Source organism: Andrographis paniculata, unplaced genomic scaffold, assembly GCF_009805555.1.
Source record: "Andrographis paniculata isolate CXL003 unplaced genomic scaffold, ASM980555v1 Contig65END, whole genome shotgun sequence".
In the NCBI taxonomy this organism is placed as follows: Eukaryota; Viridiplantae; Streptophyta; class Magnoliopsida; order Lamiales; family Acanthaceae; genus Andrographis; species Andrographis paniculata.
The window spans coordinates 4,242,134-4,263,418 of record NW_026137601.1 but is presented as its reverse complement, the minus strand read 5'-3'; the positions used below and the strand labels follow the sequence as shown (position 1 = coordinate 4,263,418).

The 21,285-nt window shown below is 32.7% G+C and overlaps 2 protein-coding genes across 3 annotated transcripts; both read left to right on the top strand.

The window, feature by feature from the left end:
• The first annotated feature begins 7,841 nt into the window (after positions 1-7,841).
• LOC127262394 (uncharacterized mitochondrial protein AtMg00810-like) lies at positions 7,842-8,711 on the top strand. Its single transcript, XM_051291050.1, has 2 exons — positions 7,842-8,268; positions 8,584-8,711. Exons 1-2 carry the CDS (start codon positions 7,842-7,844, stop codon positions 8,709-8,711), a joined length of 555 nt encoding a protein of 184 aa, XP_051147007.1.
• A 6,984-nt stretch (positions 8,712-15,695) lies between these two features.
• Positions 15,696-19,327, top strand: LOC127262652 (calmodulin-binding receptor-like cytoplasmic kinase 2). 2 transcript variants are annotated; one of them, XM_051291446.1, is made up of 6 exons: positions 15,696-16,060; positions 16,576-16,814; positions 16,893-17,061; positions 17,389-17,478; positions 17,565-17,863; positions 18,897-19,327. In XM_051291446.1, exons 1-6 carry the CDS (start codon positions 15,778-15,780, stop codon positions 19,116-19,118), a joined length of 1,302 nt encoding a protein of 433 aa, XP_051147403.1. In that variant the 5' UTR covers positions 15,696-15,777; the 3' UTR covers positions 19,119-19,327. The 2 variants fall into 2 exon arrangements, with proteins under 2 accessions (XP_051147403.1, XP_051147404.1); XM_051291447.1 differs by having other exon boundaries at positions 15,853-15,996.
• The last annotated feature ends 1,958 nt before the right edge of the window (positions 19,328-21,285 follow it).

Below are 21,285 nucleotides of genomic sequence, written 5' to 3'. Positions count from 1 at the left end.
TATTATGTTATATTTATTGATGATTTTTCACGATTTACTTGGATTTATTTTTTGAAAAATTGTTCTGAATTACCTTCTATATATGCTCAGTTTGTTCAGATGATTCACACTCAATTCTCCCGTCCTATTAAAGTCCTTTGTACTGATAATGCTTGTGAGTACAATACGTCATCATTTTTGCAGTTTTTATCTAGTCAGGGTACCTTGGTACAGCGTTCCTGTCCTTATACGTCCCAACAGAATAGGCGGGCAGAACGCAAACATCGTCACATTCTCGATACTGTTCGTGCCCTCCTTCTTTCTGCTAAGTGTTCTGATCGTTTTTGGGGGGAAGCAGCCTTAACTGCTGTTTACAGCATTAATCAGTTACCATCGTCAGTCCTCAATGATGTCAGTCTCTTCGAGCGTCTATTTGGTCAGTCTCCTTATTATAGTTTATTCTATCCATTTGGTTGTGTGTGCTTTGTCCTCCTCCCTCCCCATGAGCGGACAAAGCTTCAACCTCGAGCTCGTTTATGTTTTTTTTTTTTTTTGTTATGGCGACGAACACAAGGGTTATAGATGTTGGGATCCTATTTCTAATCAGTTGCGCATATCTCGTCATGTCACCTTTTGGGACTGCACATATTTCTCCACCTTACCCAAGTTTAGCACACCGTTTCACTCATCTTCTCCCTTCTTTTCGTCTTCTCTCTCCGATCTCTCCCAGACACCTCTTTCTCTTCTTCACCACAACTCATTGATCAATCTGTCTTGTCACCATCTCCTGGAGTTAATCCGCCTGCGCCTCCTAAGCCGACGCCTCCTGAGCCGACGTCTACTCCTACACCTCTCCCTACTTGTCGTCGTTCCACTCGTATAAGTAAACCTCCTTCACACCTTAATGATTACCATTGTTACTCTGTCATTTTATCTCAACATGAACCTAGGTTCTTTCGTGAGGCGAATGCTGATCCATTATGGCAGCAAGCTATGACTGAGGAATTGCAGGCTCTGGAAAAGACTCATACTTGGGATTTAGTGGATTTGCCCTCAGGAAAAACCCCTATTGGGTGCAAGTGGATTTTTAAAATTAAGACACACTCTGATGATTTCATTGAACGCTACAAGGCTCGTCTGGTGGCCAAAGGTTATTCCCAAGAGTATGGAATTGACTATGAGGAGACCTTTGCTCCTGTTGCTCGTCTCACTACTGTTTGTTATCTTCTTACCGTTGCGGCTGTTCGTCAATGGTTCCCTTTTCAGTTAGATGTCAAGAATGCATTCCTCCATGGAACACTCTCTGAAAAAGTTTATATGACCCCTCCTCCAGGTTTCTTATCTTCTGGAAAAGTTTGTCACTTGCGCCGTGCTTTATATGGGTTGAAGCAGGCCCCTCGGGCTTGGTATGCCACATTCAGCACTGCACTATTGGAGTTTTGTTTAACCATATGTGCTTACGACTCTGGTTTATTTCTTCGTCGTTCTTCATCAGGGATAGTTATACTCTTACTTTATGTTGACGATATGATCATCACGGGAGATGATGCATCTGATATTTCTGATCTACAAGCATATCTTAGCCAGCAGTTTGAGATGAAGAGCTTGGGTCCCCTTCGTTACTTTTTGGGGCTTGAAGTCTCTGATTCTCCGATGGTTTCTTTCTGTCCCAGGCTAAGTATGCCTTCGATCTTCTTGCTCGAGCTAGTCTCACAGACTGTCAGGTAGCATCTACACCACTTGCGTACGACGTTCGACTTACTCCTCATGATGGCTCTCTTCTTGATGATCTTACTATTTATCGTCAACTTGTTGGGAGTTTGATCTATTTGACTGTCACTCGACCAGATATCGCTCATGCAGTCCATATTGTGAGTCAGTTCATGGCAGCTCCGAGGACCTCTCACCACTCTGCCGTCTTACATATTCTTCGTTATGTGAAATGTACTCTTCTGCATGGCTTACAGTTCTCTTCTAACTCCTCTTTGACTCTCAGCGGTTACTCTGATGCTGATTGGGCTGGTGATCCCACCGATCGACGCTCGACCACTGGTTTCTGCTTCTTCCTGGGTGATTCTCTCATTTATTGGCGCAGCAAGAAGCAAACTTTAGTTTCTCGCTCAAGTGCCGAGTCAGAGTATCATGCTCTTGCTGACTCTACTTCAGAACTTTTATGGCTTCGACGGCTACTCACTGACCTTGGTGCCCCTCAACCATCTTCTACGGCTCTTCACTGTGATAGTCAGAGTGCTCTGAAGATGGCCCATAATGATACCTTCCACGAGCGCACCAAGCATATTGAGTTTGACTGTCACTTTATTCGACAACATGTTGTCAATGGAGTAGTTCATCTCATTCCAGTATCTTCTGAAGATCAGACAACATATATATTTACCAAATCTCTTCTTCCAAGCCGTTTCCGATTACTCTTGAACAAACTCAAGTTGGTCTCTACTGCACTATCTCGAGTTTGAGGGGGGATGTTGAGATATTGTAAATATTCAATTTTAGATTTAGTAGATTTATATCTAGATTTGATCGTATCCATAGATTAGATTACTTAGATTTGAGTTTATTTTGTATTGCCTATATATAGGCTTCTTATTTTGATAATCATTATGACCATCTCATTATTTTCCCTCAAAATTTCTAACATATATTATATAAAATTTTATTTTATAAAAAATAATATTCGTATAGACAATATTTTATTAAAATATAACTACTAAAAATAACTTAAAATATATTAATTTTTTTAATCTTATATATATATTAAATCATAAATTAAATATTAACAGTAACCAAAAGGAATGTGCATGCATATTGTTGACGTTAGTAATCTATTCAATTTATTTAATTTCTATTCAATCTCGGATGATTTAACACCGGTTCATCCATACACAGAAGTTAACCTAGTACCAACCCAATTATGAAGGTATCACATCCTTCCACATAAGAATGTAATGTCACGTTGCACCCCAATTATTCATCTATCTGTTAGGTCCATCAACAGTCAGGTCAACAACTATGAGTTGTTGCTTTGATACCAATTATAATATCGCGGCTAGAGCTGGCAATGGATTTATTTGTGTCGGGTTGACTACTTTAAACGGGTTAAATAACTCAACCCTAATCCGACTCGCTTATTATCATATCAGATTTGTGTTGACCCATTTATTATCGTGTTGGGTTCGTGTTGACCCGTATACATAATTAAATCGAAAATTTTTATTCAAATTCAATTATTTTTTGTCATGTTGTGGTGTTATGTTAGTTTTTGTTATTTCTAGTGTAATGTGCATAATGAATTAAATTGAATTATTTAAAATTGAACGTAGATTAAATTAATATATGGGTTAATTATATAATCATAATTATTTTACATATATAATAAATATATTAATTAATATTAATATATTATAATCAGGTTGTTGTGTCGGATTCAAGTTGAGAAACTCAACCCTAACCCGACCTGTTTATTATCGTATTGGGTTCGTGTCAACTCGTATACATAATTAGGTTGAAATATTTGATCCAAATCTATTATTTCGTGTCGGGTCAGTTTTTGCCAACTCTAACCGCGGCCCGCAACCCACCAGATAGGGTTCCTTCAGGGACTCCCGAAAATAAATATATACATTGTTGACATAAATAGTATTATTCAATCTAAGATAACCTAACAGCAGGAGATCATATAGGAGAGTTGGCCTAGCACCGGCCCAATTGCAGAGTATCACAATAGCATAATTAGTAAATAATTAAAAATATATTAATAAAAATAATTATATTATATTAAAAATAATTGTATATTAAGATTAAAATAATTAATTAATTTAATTAAAAATTTAAAAAATTATAGATTATATAATTAAAATATAATTAAAGTCTATAATTTTTTTTAAAAAAAAATAATGTTAAATAAATAAAAAATAGATAAATTATATGAAGCAAATAAAAAAATTATGTAAAAAAATAATAAATAAATATGGAAGCCAAGACTTAAAGCATTAGTACTACACCAACTTTGATTTGATTTATCTGCTGCCATCAAACTTACGGCATATTACAATTTTATAGCCCATGATTTTGGTTGTGTTTATTTTGAGCATTTATTATTCAAAGTTTATATTTTTACAAATAAATTATAATAAAAATATATTTATTTTTTATTGATATTAAAATACTTTTACACAAATTCAAATCACCATTACAACGCAACACCAAAACAGACACGATGAATCTACGTGCTCTCAGAATCACCGTACCCAACCTCAAATCTTGATTTTATTATTATTAATATTATTGTTGTGGCTAAAAATAAAAATTGACGGTCTGATTGTTGTGTTTGTCGGTATCGATATTGTTAGCATGTTTTTTTATATATCGTCATTTGGAGCTTATATATATATATGAACATTAGAATTTTTTTTTTTTTTTTTCTGTCAATATATAATTTTTATTTTTTCGTAAATATTCAAATATGATATCAGAGTCGAGCTAGGGTTTATTTTGCCCCCACTGTGCAGCCGCCTGGTTTCGTCGTCGACCACCGTCTTCCGGCTGCCATCTCCTGTTTCGATCCCCGACGTCCTGCTATGGTTGGTTTTGGTCATATGACTTGAATTTATTTCGCGACTATTACTGGGTTGGCTTGCCCAGTTTGATTTTCTGGGTGATTCTTTTGCACGCTATACTATTTTTTATCTTCATAGTATGGCTCTTAATATGGATCGTATAGACACTTCCGAGATTATTGTTCTTCTTTTTGGAGATAATTATGGTTTGTGGGATTAATCCATGAAGAGTTTCTTGATTAGTAAAATATTATGATGCTATGTTACTGGCGACTTTTCTGCACCGGTTACTCATGTTGTCACTTCGACGGCACCCATTGGAAATAAAAAGCTCACGGACTATTGGAATGCCTTGGATGAGTAGGATAGTAAGAATTACATTATTCTTACTTGGATTCGGTATACCTCTTCCAAATCCATTCAGATTCAACTTCACCGTATGAACACTGCCAAGAAAGCTTGGGATTATTTTAAGCATCGATATCAGGCCACTTAAGGCATGCATTATTATTAGCTTTTTGAGTCATTGACTGCACTGACACCTGACTCGCGTTAGGATATGAATGAGTTTTTTTCTACTATACAGTCTATGTAGGATCGCATTGATGAGGTAGACATACAGATTAAGCACTTTCGGATGATTCAACTCTTGATGAAACTTGATCCAGAATATAAGTCTATGCATACTTCCTTATTTCATCGTCATTCTTTGCATTTCTTGGAGACAACGATAAAGGAGATTTTGGTTGAGGAAATCCGTCTCAAGATGCTCAAGGTTCCTACCCTTAATTTGGCCTTGACAATTTTCTCTTCTAATCCTCATAGTTGAGATAATCACAAGGATACCCGACCACCCCAGTCTGATAAATGTCACAGTTGCCCGAATGATGCTCATCTTTATATTCACTGCTCTAAGGGTTGAGTGTCACTACTGCAGAAGGGCCACATCCGTTCCCATTGTTCCAAGAATCCCAAGGCTGGTCAATCCACTTTCGGTTCTTCCTCTGTAATTGTTGTTGCCACTAGCGTATCATAGTCGCCTCAGCTGCCTCCCATTCTTGAGGACCTCTGTCACATGCTCATGCAGGTTTTTATCAATCCATCATTCCTTAGCATCGACATCAGGTAACAATACATGGTATATTGATTATATCTGTTGTAACCATATGACACCTAACCCTCACATTTTACATTCCTACCAACCCGTCACCTAGTCTCTTCATATACTTACTGCTGATGGCACCTCATGCAAATTACCTATACTGGCCATATATTGTCCCCCCACCTTGATGATGTTTATTTCATTCTCAAATTAGCCCTAAACCTTGCGTCTGTTGGTTAGTTGGTTGAGCATGATCTTGTAATTTTCTCTTCTTCTGGTGTGCAGGTTCAGGACACATAGACGGGTCAGATACTTGGGACGGGTCGCAAGACAGGTCGCCTATTTGAGCTTGACCACCTTCGCCCTCGCCAGACATCATCTCTTTCGGTTGTTGTCTCTCATTTCTCTTCCTATCACTGACACCTCAGACTTGGTCATGTCTCCCTTCCTAAACTCAAGTCTCTTGCAAATACAGATGTTTTAGGTTCAGATCGTTTTGAGTCTTTTGATTGTTTGCATTGTAAACTTGGAAAACAACCAACTTTACCTTTTTTTGAACAACTTGTCTATTGTTGTAAACCTTTTTCGTTAGTACATTCTGACATTTTGGGGCCCTTTCATATCGCTACTCTTACTGGGCTTCGTTACTTTGTATTTTTTATTGATGATTACTCTCGATTTACTTGAATTTACTTTATACATAAACAGTCTGAACTTGTCTCAGTTTACTCTGCATTCGCTAAAATGGTGCAAACTCAGTTCTGTGTCCTTGACAATGCCCTCGAATATAATGAGTTTGTCTTTCTTAACTTTCTGTCCACCCAGAGTACTCTTGTCCAATGTTCTTGTCCCTACGCATCTCAGCAAAATGGTAAGGCAGAGCGTAAGCATCGTCATATTTTAGACACTGTTCGAGCCATGCTATTATCTGCCAGTTGTCCAAATCAGTTTTAGGGTGAGGCTGCTCTTATTGCTATTTATAATATTAACCGATTATCCTCATCTATCCTTCAAGATACCACACCTTTTAAGAGGCTCTTCCGCCACGTACCTGATTACTCTTATCTTCATCCTTTTAGTTGTGTCAGCTTTGTTCATCTTCCTTCTCATGAATGAAACAAATTAGAACCACATACCCGTCTGTGTTGTTTTCTTGGGTATGTGATAGAAAATAAAGGTTATCGATGTTGAGATTCTGTGTCAAATCATCTACGTATCTCGGGATGTTTCCTTTTGGGAGCATAAATTATTTTCCTCTTAGTCTAAATTTTCTATTCCCTTTGATTCAGAGTCATCGTTCTTTGTTCTGGATTTCTCTCCCCCTCCTGCAGGTCCCAAACCCCCGTCTGTTCCTGCTAGTCTTTCTGATGCTGATCCTTCCCACCAGCTGACACACTTGCGCCTCCTGAGCCTGTACCCGATCATTCGAAAGTTCCAGTTCTTGCCGCCACTGATCGGCGACCCACCCGTGTAAGTTGTCCTTCATCTCATATACTTGATTATCATTACTTTTTTGCTATTTTATCTCACCATGAACCAAGGACTTTTCGTGAGGTGAATTGTGATCTCTTATGGCACGACGCTATGTCTGAGGAATTGCAGGCTCTTGAGAAGACCGGAACGTGGGATATCATCAATCTCCCTCCTGGCAAGAAACCTATTAACTGCAAGTGGGTGTACAAGATAAAAAATTACTCTGATGGTTCTATTGAGCGCTACAAGGCTCGCCTTGTAGTCAGGGGTTGCTCGCTGGAGTATGATATTGATTATGAGGAGACATTTGCTTCAGTTGCTTGCTTGACATATATCCGTTGTCTCCTTATTGTTGTCGTTGTTCGATGTTGGCAATTATTACGGTTGGATGTGAAGAATGTGTTTCTTCATGGAGATTTGTCTGAGGAAATTGACATGACTCCTCCATTTGGTTCAGATTTTTCAGGGAAGGATGTAAGCTGCGCCGTGCCCTATATAGACCGAAGCAGGCGCTCCGAGCTGGGTTTGCCAAGTTTAGTGTTGCGCTTATTCATTATGGCTTTTCTGCATCTTCTTATGACTCTACTCTCGTTATTTGTCATTCTTCTGCGTGGATCATCATTCTCTTATTGCATGTGGATGACATTGTTATTACTGGCGACGACACCTCTGGTATATCCGATCTTCAAACCTACCTTCATTGACACTTCGACATGAAGTATCTTGGTCAGCTCCGCTACTTTCTCGAACTTGAGATTTTTGACGCTCCAGATGGCATATATCTATCTCAGACGAAATATGCCTCTGATCTCATATCTCGTTCCGGTATGACTGATAGCCAGAGTGCATCCACCCCTCTCAAGGGGAACTGCCGACTTACTCATTTCGACGACACTCCACTAGAGGATCCCTCCCGTTATCAACAGTTGGTGGAATCCCTGATCTACTTGACGGTCACTCACCCTGACATAGCTCATGTGGTCCATATTGTTAGTCAATTCATGGCTAATCAACGGACAATGCACTATGTTGTTGTGTTACGCATACTTCGTTATGTCAAGGGAACAATCTTACATGGTCTTCATTTTTCTGCTGACTCTCCATTGGTTCTTGTTGGTTTCTTTGATGCTGATTGGGCAGGTGATCCGACTGATCATCGCTCCATCACATGTTTTTTTTTTCTTAGGGAGTTCCCTTGTTTCTTGGCGTAACAAGAAGCAGACTCTCGTTTCTCGCTCCAGTGCAGAGTTTGAGTATCGTACTCTTGCGGATTCGACTTCAGAGCTTCTTTGGCTTCGTCGGCTTTTTTTTTATCTCAGGGTTCCTCAGTCTCTTCTACTTCCCTCCATTGTGACAGCACGAGTGCAATCCGATTCTCCCAAACTGATGTATTTCATGAGCGCACTAAGCATATTGAGATTGATCGTCATTTTGTTCTTCAGCATGTTTGTGTAGATATTGTTCATCTATCTCATGTCTCTTCCGAGAATCATACTGCGGATATTTTCACTAAGTCCCTCTTCCCAAGCCGGTTCTCCACATTGTTGAGCAATCTCAAGTTGGTTTCTACTTTACCATCTTGAGTTTGATGGGGAATGTTAACATATTTTAATATATTGTCATTTGTGATCCACATATATGCCTATATATATGAACATTAAAATTCTCTTTTTTGGTCAATATACAACTTTTATTTCTCTACAAACATTCAAGCAGATATCAAATCGGACTCTGGCTACTCAAGAAAGCGTTTAAACTTAATTTCGCAATAGGTGGCACAATGTTATTAGTTCGGCACCGGAGATATTGCTATTATTAAGTTAGAAATTAGACTATAGTAATTAAAATCTGCGCACAAACGATTGAAACTAACCTGGCCAATGAATTATGAAGTAAAACCAACAATAATGTAGCAACAAGAACATGAGAACTAGAAAAAAAAAAAAAAAAAAAAAAAAAAAGGAATTTGATCTCTATATTTTATCCTATAATTCACATTCTACCCCTTGATCCAATTTCTCATGTTCCTCCACTTACCAATCACAGTTGTGACTTAATATGAACTTGTTGAGCTTAGAAATGATCTAGGCTCATCTTTCTTGATGGGTGGCCGGTGTTCTTCTTCAACTTTAGCGCGTGAATTTTGATAAGTAATGAGCGACATGTCATATGATAAATTTATTTTAAAATCATTTTATTATTGAAAATATTTGTTGACAACAATGCCATATAATTATTTTAAAATATTGTAAATACATATGAGTTTGTTATTTTTGTTTGGTTTATTTGTGTTTGATTTTAATTTTTTTACTATATAATTTTTGTAATTTTATGTAAAGATATATGATACTTCATCCATTAACGAAATTTATACATATATATATATATATATTATTTTGGATTATCATAAAAACAATATTTTTTTAAGTAAAAAATACATTATTATTATTATTATTATTATTATTATTATTATTATTATCTCCTTGCTATAAAATACAAAGAAATAATAATTATTGCATATTTTTATTATAATTTGTATCTAAGTATTTAACTACAGATTTACACAACGGAGGGGAGTATTATACTCCCTTGGTCCAAGTAAGAAATATATATTTATTTTTGGCGCAGAATTGAAAAAATAATAATATTTTAATTATAGTGGGTAGGTAAAAATAGTGTACTGACATTTCACTACAAGAAAAAATTATTTTTGTAACAAAATATTTGTGTCTCTAAATCTACTTTTTCCGTTACTAATGACATTAGAGACGGAATTAGGAATGGAATAGCGTTAGCTACGTGAACTTTAGGGACGAAATTCCGTTACAAATATATTATTTTTTTGTAGTGTTTGTGCATTTACTTTTTGGTATAAAAGTAATGATGTTACGTAAAATAAGGATATTTGTGAATAAAAAGTGGGTATTTAATGAAATGATTACTTTGTAATTGGACGTCTCAAAATAAAAATATGTATAAGTAACAAATCTCTAACGGAACTAGCCCTTGAGTTTAGGGGTAAAATACAAGTTTATTTTTATCAATTCGATGTCATTTTTTTTTTTACTTTAATATAGTGGTGTAAAGTATGAGAAAAAATATAAGAAAAAAAAAGGTTGAACAAAAATAATGTGTTTGAAGCAAAAAAATAATAATAATAATAACATAATTATATTAAATTTATTAATTTTTACTAAAAAAAGTTAAATATTAGAGAAAATAAATAAAGCTACATACATTTTATTATTTTTAAAATAAAAATAAAAATAAAATAGAAATGTAAAATTTAGTCTAAATACAATGAACTATAAATAACATTTGCTGAACCATGTTATGAACATGTTGAATATGTATATACATATATATTCAAAATAAAATAAATATAAAAATAAAAATAAAAATAAAATCTTATTTTAAAGTTTACTGAAGAGATTTTGAAATATCGATTGTGTTTCTTTTGGTTGAATTTAAAAAAAGTTAATTTGTATTTAATATTAAAATAACATTAGACGGAATATTCTGTGAGAAGAAAAAATGCATTTTTTTTAAAAATATTAGTTTAAGTAAAATTTAAAAAAAAATTAATGTAAAGAAACATATACATAATTTTTTAAAATTATTTGAAAATATAAAATATAGATATTTAATATGTTGTTTTATAAGAAAATTAAATATTTTATGTGATATTAATAAAAAATTAATAATAGTGTAAATAGTGGGTTTGTTTATCAATTTCTTTTAGTAATATCATTCTTGATAAATATTTTAATAAAACAATATATATTTATATAACAAATACTAATATATAGTCCGGGATGTTTACGCTTGTTTGGTTGTACACTAAGAATAAAAAATAATTATATTTTAATATAAAACTATGATAGATAAAAAATAATATAATAATATTACGATAAATTTATTAAAGATACAATTAAAAAATAATGGAATAAATAGAAAAAATAATTATAAAATAATTATTATTTTATTAAAATAAAAAAAAATTATGAGTGGATAAAATATTTTTATTATAAATAGACTATGCATAATTTTAATAAATAAATAAACTGATATAATTTCCTCTGGACAAAGAGTATATTATATTAACTTTAAAAAAAAATTAATTAATAATTCAACAAAAATATATATTTTATTAATAATATAATTCTCCAAACCTCATACTTTTTTGTTGCAATTAAATAGTCTTATTTTATTATTTATATTTGTCCAAAAATAATATTCCCTCTGTCTCATAAATATAATCTTAATTGAGTTGGGTACGGGATTTATTTGCCCTTGTGAATGTATTAGTGTAAAAAATAGTAGTAATTGTATAATAAAAATAAAAAAGTAGGGGTAATTTTATGGTGATATAGTTATTTATGAAAATAAAACTATTGTTCTGGGACGAACAAAAATGGTAAATAAGACTATTGTATTGAAACGAAGGAAGTAGTTTTATTATCATAAATAATTATATTATCATAAAATTACTCTTATATATATTTTTATTATAATTACACATATGTCACTATTTTTTATATATTTATAAGAACAAGAAAATAATTTCTTTATACTTTTTAGTCACTATTAATATTTTTTAAATCCGTGTCAAACATAAACAAATTTTTTATATGAAAAAAAAACCCTGATTTTTTAATGCTTAAAAATCGATAAGATAGGTGCTAAAAATATTTTTTCAGCAGCACCTTTGTTGACTGTTTCAAATTGTAATTATAATATTACCTCTATCCACTGTGAATCTATCTATTTACTTTTTGCATGTTAATTTTTAAATATTAATTATTATATTTTAATATTAATTATTATATAAAAATATAGTATAAATTAAGAAAAAACTACAAAAATACTTTTATTGGTGTTTTATAATACTAATAAAATAAAATTTGTACAAAAAATTATATAAATATAAGGATATTTTTAAAATTAAAAAAATGATGACAAATGCAAATGGATAAATTGGTGGTGAACGAAAGTAATAATTATATTAATAATATAAATTAATGGTACAATTTAAATATTAATTTTCTAAGACATTCGGCATGAATGCTGAAATATTTTCATCAGAATAGGATCTTTAGCTTTAAAAATTATTAATTTTTTTATGGGTAAACTGTTTTTTTAGTCCGTAACTGGACCTCTTATCATTTTAGTCCCGTAAGTGGAGCCTGTCGCAAAATAGTCTCATAAGTGAAAAGTTTTCGCTGTTTTAGTCCTCCGGCGCCGGAGATGCCCGCGTGGCTCGCCGGAGGTGACGTGTCCGTCAGGTGTCGCTGACCTGTCGGACACGTGGATTTTTTTAAATTTTTTTTAAAACTTATTTTTAATTTAGTTTAAATTTTATTTGTATTTTTTTATTTGGTACAATTAAAAAAATCTAAAAAATAAAAAAAAATGAAAAAAAAAGCCACGTGTCTGCCAGGTGTCGCTGACCTGGCGGGACACTTCACCTCCGGCGAGCCATGCGGGCGTCTCCGGTGCCGGAGGACTAAAACAGCGAAAATTTTTTACTTATGGGACTAGTTTGCAATATGCTCCACTTACAGGACTAAAATGATAAAGGATCAGTTACGGACTAAAAAAAGAGTTTACTCTTTTTTTATTGTTAATTATTAAAAATTATGAATATATTTTTAAAATATTTTATTATTATTATTATTTACATAGTAATTTATTTTATTGAAAATTGTGATATTGAAAACAGTGTTAAAAACAAACACACCTTTGTTACGGGGATTGGTTTGTTTGTTTGTTAATTTATTGGGTAAATTGTTTTTTTAGTTCCGTAACTGACCCCTTTATCATTTTAGTACTGTAAATAGAGTCTGTCGCAAACTAGTCCCATAAGTGAAAAACTTTCGTTGTTTTAGTCCTCCGGCGTCGGAGATGTCCGTGTGACTCGCCGGAGGTGACGTGTCCGCCAGGTGTCACTGACTTGACAGACACGTTGATTTTTTTTATTTTTTTTCATTTTTTTAAAACTTATTTTTAATTTATTTTAAATTTTATTTGTATTTTTTTAATTTTTTTAATTTGGTCCAATTAAAAAAAATGAAAAAAAATAAATAAATCCACGTGTCCGCCGGGTATCGCTGACCTGACGGGACACCTGGCGGACACGTCACCTCCGGCGAGCCACGCGGGCGTCTCCGGCGCCGGAGGACTAAAACAACGAAAATTTTTTACTTATGGGACTAATTTGCGACATGCTCCACTTAGAGGACTAAATTGATAAAAATGTCCAATTACGGAATTAAAAAAACAGTTTACCCTAATTTATTTTAAGTTTCACATTACTAAGGCAATTATTAGTGATTTGGAGAAATGCCACAAATTAACCAACAGGTGAAGTGCCCTTGAAAGCCAAGTAATGATATATGAATTATTACATTATTTTAATTTTAATTTAAAATTAAGTACTATAATTATTGGTATGGTTGGTAACTTGTTACATTTCTTGCTATCTGAATTTTATATTACACACATGAAAAACATTTACCAACCATCTTTGAATTTTTGGTTCATTTTTGTAAAATTTATAAGAAGACATGTAAAACCATACTAAATTTATAAAATCAATTAGTCTTCCAATCATTGTGGGATTTAATTTAAAATTGAAGTTAGTCAAAGAAAAAGCCAGCTGGAAATAAAATTAATTTATTATTATTATAAACCTGGACTTATTTATTTCTTTTGATGACTTTAGAAAAAAATTAGTTTGCATTTTGTTTGAAAATAATATATGATGTAATGTTTTGTGAGAACAAAAAAAAATATATTTTTTTTGAAAAAAGTAAAATTCAAATAGTAAAATTTTGAAAAAATTGACTAAAGAAAAATTGACTAAAGAAACATGCCCTTAATTATTTCATATGACTGCATGGCGGTGGGGCCAGGTTTAACTATTTTAACTGGAACCTCCTTTTCTTTTCTTTTCTTCTTCTTCTTCTTTTTTTTTTTTTTTTTTTTTTTTTAATTCTATACAATTTTTTATTATTTGGATATTTTTCTAAAGATATATATCCCTCAATTTTAAATCAACATGTACATTTGGGATTGTGGGTATAAAAGTGTTTCTAAAAAATTAAAATATTTTTACTTATTATTGTGAAAATGTGAGAATAATTTTGTAAATGTGGAGAGTTAATTATCAAAAATGAAAATGTAGACTATTGTTTTGGGACAGACGAAAATGTAAAATGTAAAATGTTTTGGGATGACTTGGTGATGTAGGGGTTGAACGTGTGACCGTGCGTATAAGAGAACATTTTGCAATTTTTAAAATAAGGGGATTTACTCTAAGTTACACATGAGTTATGAACAAGTCTTTTTTTAAAAAGAAATTTAACTGCGTCACAACATATACTATTTTTATTATTTTTGTTTATCTCATTCAAGAGTATTTATTTTCAATGATAATAAAAGTAATCATATTTAAATATCAAAATACCTCTAAATTTCATCATTTTATTTTGTATTTTCAAAAAAAAAATGTTAAAACAATCTTACATATTTTTACTAATCATTAAATATTAGTACTATTATTTTTAAATTTAATATAAAAACCAAATAGATACATCGGACCAAACGAGAGAGTATAATACTTATTCATTTTACAAAATATCATGTCAACTCATTTAGAACCATTGGGGCAAAAAAAAAAATTAAATATTTTATTGAAAAATAGATAAAATAAAAATAAAATTAAAAATATTTTTGAAAATTTAATTAAAAATTAAAAAAAAATAAAAGCGAAAATAAATAATAAAACAGTGACATTAAATGAAAGTAAATTAAATATTAATTTATTAACTTTGCAAACATTAATGTAAATTTAACGGAGTATTATTTGAGTAGAAGATCCCAATCTAAATTGCAAAGAAACAGTGTGTTTACTTGTCAAGTTTTACACCTGATTTTACTACTTTTTTTTTTCTCCAAAAATATCAAATCAAACACTCATTTTTATTTATTTTATTACACTAAAATCTTATTTTACACTCAAAACGTCACATCAATACATATTTATATCAAATCAAACAACTATTTCAATTCAAAATTTTACTATTCAAAATTAAAATCCAAAACTAAAACCTTACAAGTAAACACACCCACCCATATTTTAAATAATTTTCATAATAGTAAAGAAAATAAATATTACTCCTATACTAATATTCGATGAAATAAAATATATATTTAATAAGTATTACATTTGTATTATTATATTTAATATTAAAAATATATTTATATTTGTATAATTTTTTTTATAAATATTATTGTATTAGTATTATAAAATATTAAAATATGATATATATAAAAATATATTTATAATTTTTTTAATTTATATTATATTTTAATATAATAATTAATATTCAAAAATGTTTTGACCTTACAACCGAACTGAAGTAATATAATATTTCAAAGAGCAATAGAAACTAACAAAAAGAAAATTGTACGTAATTTCTGAAGAAATTCATAAATCTAAAAAATAATAATTAAAAGTCAAAGTTGCCGTCATAATAATTGTTGATGAACAACTCAAAACTGTTAATTTAATACAGCGGCCAAACGCGCCCTTTCTCTCTCTTTTTTGTCTCTCTCCCTCCACTTGCAGCAGCTCTGGAGGTTGAAATGGCGTCTACCATGAAAAGTCCACGAATCGGTTACCGGAGGCGGAGCTCCGCCGACAGTCCGCCTGATAATTTGTTTCACTCGCAGGATTCATCCACGCCGTCGTCGTCGTCCGCCTCCAACTTCGCTTTGGGTTCCACTCCTTCTCGCAAGCTTGGCACCAGCTCCACCGCGAAGAATTCGGTCAGGAGCGCGGCTCGATCCGTCGCGGATGCGCTGGTGAGTTGTTTCACGCCGCCTGAGCGGGAGAATAACTTGAGCAACGTTTCCAATGGTTCTTCTGGTACGCGATCGATTTAGCAGGGAACATTAATTTTATATGGTTGATTTTTCGCTGATCGCTAATTTGAAGTCCTGATTTCGACTTACTTGTGGCTGAAAGAATATGAGGCTCGTTTTTCTGAGCAAAAAATTGAATGTACAGAGAAAAAAAAAACTATTAGCGATTCACAGGATTTCAGATTCAAATTGTTGTTAGCTTTTGAAATTGCGGTTTTCTTTTGGCGCAAAGGAACTATTTCTTGAAAATTGGGAAATAATTTTAGTTAGCATAATTTTTTAAGATAATCAGTAATTGATGTTTGATCATTGCTTGTTTGCAAATAAACAAATCAAACCTTATAATAGTTTTTAGCTCTTATAGAAAGCGTACATTGAATTGAAATATGAGTACTGGATGAAGAACATTAAGCTAATCTGTGAATCTCTGTTAGGACTCAGCTCACTGAATGTATATACATACATACATACACATATATATATATATATATGTTGATCATAAGCTCTTTATTCCATCAGAATCGTCGAGGTCTCGCAGCAGGAAGGATCGTAGTTCAAAATACCGCAGCATCTACGATACTTCGAACAATTCAACTCATACAAGGGAGCCAGGGAGTACTAAATTCACCATGGAAGAAATTCAGAAAGCAACGAAAAATTTCTCGCCAAGCCTTAAAATCGGACAAGGTGGATTTGGAACCGTCTACAAGGGTCAAGTGGAAGATGAAACTCTAGTTGCAGTTAAACGGGCCAAGAAGGTTACAATATAGCACATTTAAGAAAAAATTAAATCTCTACCATTGCTGTTGTTTGTTATATTATCTTCTTGCCTGCAGATCGTGCACGACAAACACTTAGGAGTTGAGTTCCAGAGTGAGATTCAGATTCTAGCAAAAGTGGAGCATCTAAATCTTGTAAAGTTCTACGGCTATTTGGAGCATGACGATGAGAGAATCATTGTGGTCGAGTATGTTCCAAATGGTACCTTGAGAGAGCATTTGGATTGTAAGCTCTTTTTATCCCACCTTGAAATTTTGCATCATGTAAGCATAAACATAATTTGATTAATAATTTTACTGATCTTGAACTTCATGATCCTCACAATAATATTATGAATTAATCGAATAAAATAATAACCTTGATTGGTATTCATAGTGTAGAACAGATGAGTCGTCTATTAGCTTCTGATTTCTCTCTCTTGATCTTAATCCCATGATACGTTAATGTTTCTTAAGTGATAGATAATTGGTTTTTATTCTAAGCCTTTTATAGGCAGAGGGAGCTTAAGCTTTTTCCTTAAGTCTCGACACTAATTCTTTACGACAAATGCAGGTTTGCACGGTAACATACTTGATTTTTCTTCGAGGCTGGACATTGCAATTGATGTAGCTCATGCTGTAACCTATCTTCACATGTACACAGGTTTCGATTTTTGTTCTGCTCACCAGACCAAATTACATTCATTGTGTAGCCTCTGTAACTGAGAAACTGCTTGTTACTGTATGCAGATCATCCAATCATCCACAGAGACATCAAATCTTCCAACATTCTCCTAACTGAAAACCTACGAGCGAAGGTGGCTGACTTTGGATTTGCACGGCTGGCAGCTGATGGTGAAACGGCAACTCATGTTTCTACACAAGTTAAGGGAACTGCTGGCTACTTAGATCCCGAATACCTGAAAACTTATCAGCTCACAGAGAAGAGCGACGTATACTCATTTGGTGTTTTACTTGTGGAGCTCATCACTGGAAGACGCCCCATCGAGCCTAAGCGAGAGTACAAGGAACGGATCACTGCCAGATGGGTAAATATATATATATATATCTTTTTGTCTCCATTTCTCATTTAATCTCCGTACTAAATATACGCATTCAACTTGCTTTCGCTGTTAAATAATTCCTGGAGAGATCAATATCGATATCATTGTTAGTCCAATGAGGTGTTTCTTCATCAAAATTACTGAAAATGAGAAGAAAGTTAGGATTACAAAAATTTCAGTAAGATGAGAAGAAAGTTAGGATTACAAAAATTTCAGTAAGATGAGAAGAAAGTTAGGATTACAAAAATTTCAGTAAGTGTTCTAGTAAAAGTGAATTAAGGTTTTATGCATGCTTTGCTATGGTCTTTGAATTGTGTCGGTTGGGTATAGATGGACTCAACCGAGATTCTCCATAGAGTTAGAAAAAAAAAAATATATCTATCTTGAGTGTGTTTGTATAATATTTATAGTATTAGGTCTTTTTGTTGTAAAGTATAACGAATCGTGAATTATTATGGAAAATGATGTTTTGAGTGTTTTATGGACTTTTATTATTATGTGTATATATTGTATATTATACTATCTCCGTCCACTAGCAAAGTTTATATTACTTTTTGGTGTGTAAATTAAAAAATAATAATATTTAATAGTATTAGTAGTACTTTTGAATGCAAAGATGTTTTTCCCCTTGTGTTTTGATTTGATGTATCATAATTGATGTAAATAACTGAAATTTTTTATGTATCTATAATGTATAGTGTGGTAATACTTATTAAAAAGAGAAATGTAATTTTATGTTTGAAGAGACAAAAATGGAAAACGAGTAAACCTTTTTAATAGATGGAGAGAGTTATTGTATTTTTTGGGTAATAAGTTGGGAGTTTGGGTTTTGAATTTGAGTCTTGAATAGTAAAAATTTAAATTAGAATAATTTTTTAATATGATATGTTGATGTTTTTTTTAAAAAAAAAAAAAAAAAAAAAAAAAGAAAGAATGGAAATGAGGAATAGTATAAATTCTTCATAATCTCCTAAACAAAAAAAACTCCTTGTGAATGGTTATTATGGTGAAATTTCAGGCAATGAAGAAGTTCATAAATGGGGAGGCCATTTTAACATTGGATCCGAGATTGGTTCGGTCTCCGGCGAATAACTTAGCCATGGAGAAGATATTTGAGCTGTCGTTGCAGTGCTTGGCTACCAGCCGCCACAGCAGACCGACCATGAAGAAATGTGGGGAGATTCTTTGGGGCATCAGGAAGGATTACAAGGAACTCTTGGCTTCCGGAGTCGTTGTTTGATCTTCTTCGTCGTCAATTTTAAGGTAACAACAACGTCTACTCGATTTTCTTTTGTTATTATGTTGCATGCATATAAATTCAGAGAGGATGGTCGATATTGATCGTAGAATATTAATGATGAAGTAGCTAGTTTGCGAGAAAGATGATGATGATATATTATGTGCTGTTTGGTTTGATTTGATTTGATTAGTGCAAATTTGTTGGTGAAATTTTTGGTTTTTTATTCTTTTTTAATGTGCTTTTTTGGGTTTTGAATTTTATGTATAGAAAACTCATTTTTGATAGGGACTAATTGTATTATGTATTGTACATTGAAATGATAAGTGTTTTTTTTTTTTCGTTTTTTGATTTGATTTTTAAATAAATACTAGTATGTTTTATATATATAATATTAGAGGCTAATATATATAATATATTATTTTGGATCGATCAGTTGTGTTGCATTTGTCAAATTTATGTTGAATATTAGCATAATTGTAAAATTTGTCGGCGAAAGAATCTAACTAAAATAATAGAGAAGCAATTGTGCGACTTAGGGTGTGTTTGTTTGAGGGATCTTGCCAAAAATCTACTGTTTATCTAAAATTTTTCTCCAAAAAATATCACATCAAACATATATAGTTTATTTTTTATATTATTATAAAAAATCAATTTTACATTCAAAATATCATATCAACACCTATTTATATCACATCATTATGCAATTATTTTAATTTAAAATTTTAAGTGACTTCAACTCTACCCAACCTAGATGAAGGGGAAATAATTGAAAATAGTGATGATTCCACAAGATTTGATGGGGTTGATTCATTGGAGCTGGCGGATCTCCCAATCGAGGGCCGTAAATTCTCATGGTTTAGAGTGTACTTTTTAATTATATTTTGAATAAGTGGTTCTTTTTTCTTAAAGTTTAGATAGGATTCGTTGGCTATTATTGGATAAGTTTTGTTCCTTTTGTGTTTAACGTTTAGTTTATAAGGTCCTATAAATACCTCTACTCATATTATTTTCAATCATCATTTTTTAATTTAAAAATAGAAATAAAGTACAATTGCTTTGGGCACTTTCTTCCGTCCAAGGATGTCAAATGGGCCAGGTTAGCCTCGGATCCGCTCCGAACTCGGTTTTAATGGGACATATTTGGGTCTAAAAAATTTGGTTCGGGACGGGTTGTGGATTTTGAGTTTTAGACCCGGCCGGGTTCGAGGCGGGTTATGATTTTTATTATAAACTCGTTTTACCTCGGACCCAAATCCGAACTTGGATATTTTAATAATTATTATAATTTATTTATATTTTTATACAATATAAATTATATTATTTATTTATTTAAAATAAATACATATAAAATAGAATCTTAATTCTAAATTTAATTTATATTCTCATTTGTTTCTTCTATAATTCTCTTTATAATTGGGACTACTGCTGACCGCTATCGCTACGGACTACCATCAATATATGATTATTCTTATTTTTAGAACTATAATTTTTTGGTACTTTGACGCATACGTTTTTTTAGTATTAAATTATTTTTAAAAAAATTTATTTTATTATTTTCTTTAAAAAAAAACGGATTTGTCTGGTTGGCCCCGAACCCGGAGAATTCGGGGCGAGGCGGGTCCTGGGACTGGGTTGTAGCGGGGCGAGGCGGGCCTTAGATCCTAATATTTTCTAGCGGGGCGGGTCTCGGGGCCTGCAAAATCCATCCCGAACCCGCCCCGTTGACATGTCTACTCCCATCCCACCTCCATCACATTCTTTCTCTCACCTTCTTATATTAAATCCTTCTATATATATACGTCTTAAGTCGATCCCGGGAGGCCAAATCGAACAAATGGTATAAGAGCATCAAGTTGAGGAGAACATGACTGAGTTATCTCCACGCTCATTTTTCGTCTTCACTAGAGAAATCTCTGGAGGTTTCGCTATGTTTTATCGTTTACTGACGACTTAGATTTTCCCCTTTGAAGTGCTAGATCAACGACAAAATTAGCAATTTCAGTGTTTGGTGGCTTTTGAAACTTCTCGGGTCGGCTGCAACGTAGGTTAGGATGAATTGAATTGAAAGTTGCAGAGTAGTTGTGATCCCGATTCATATTTTTTACGTTTTTTAGTTAAGGGAGGACGACGGGAGCATGGGAATTGACCGTATAGTGAGCAAGGAAGC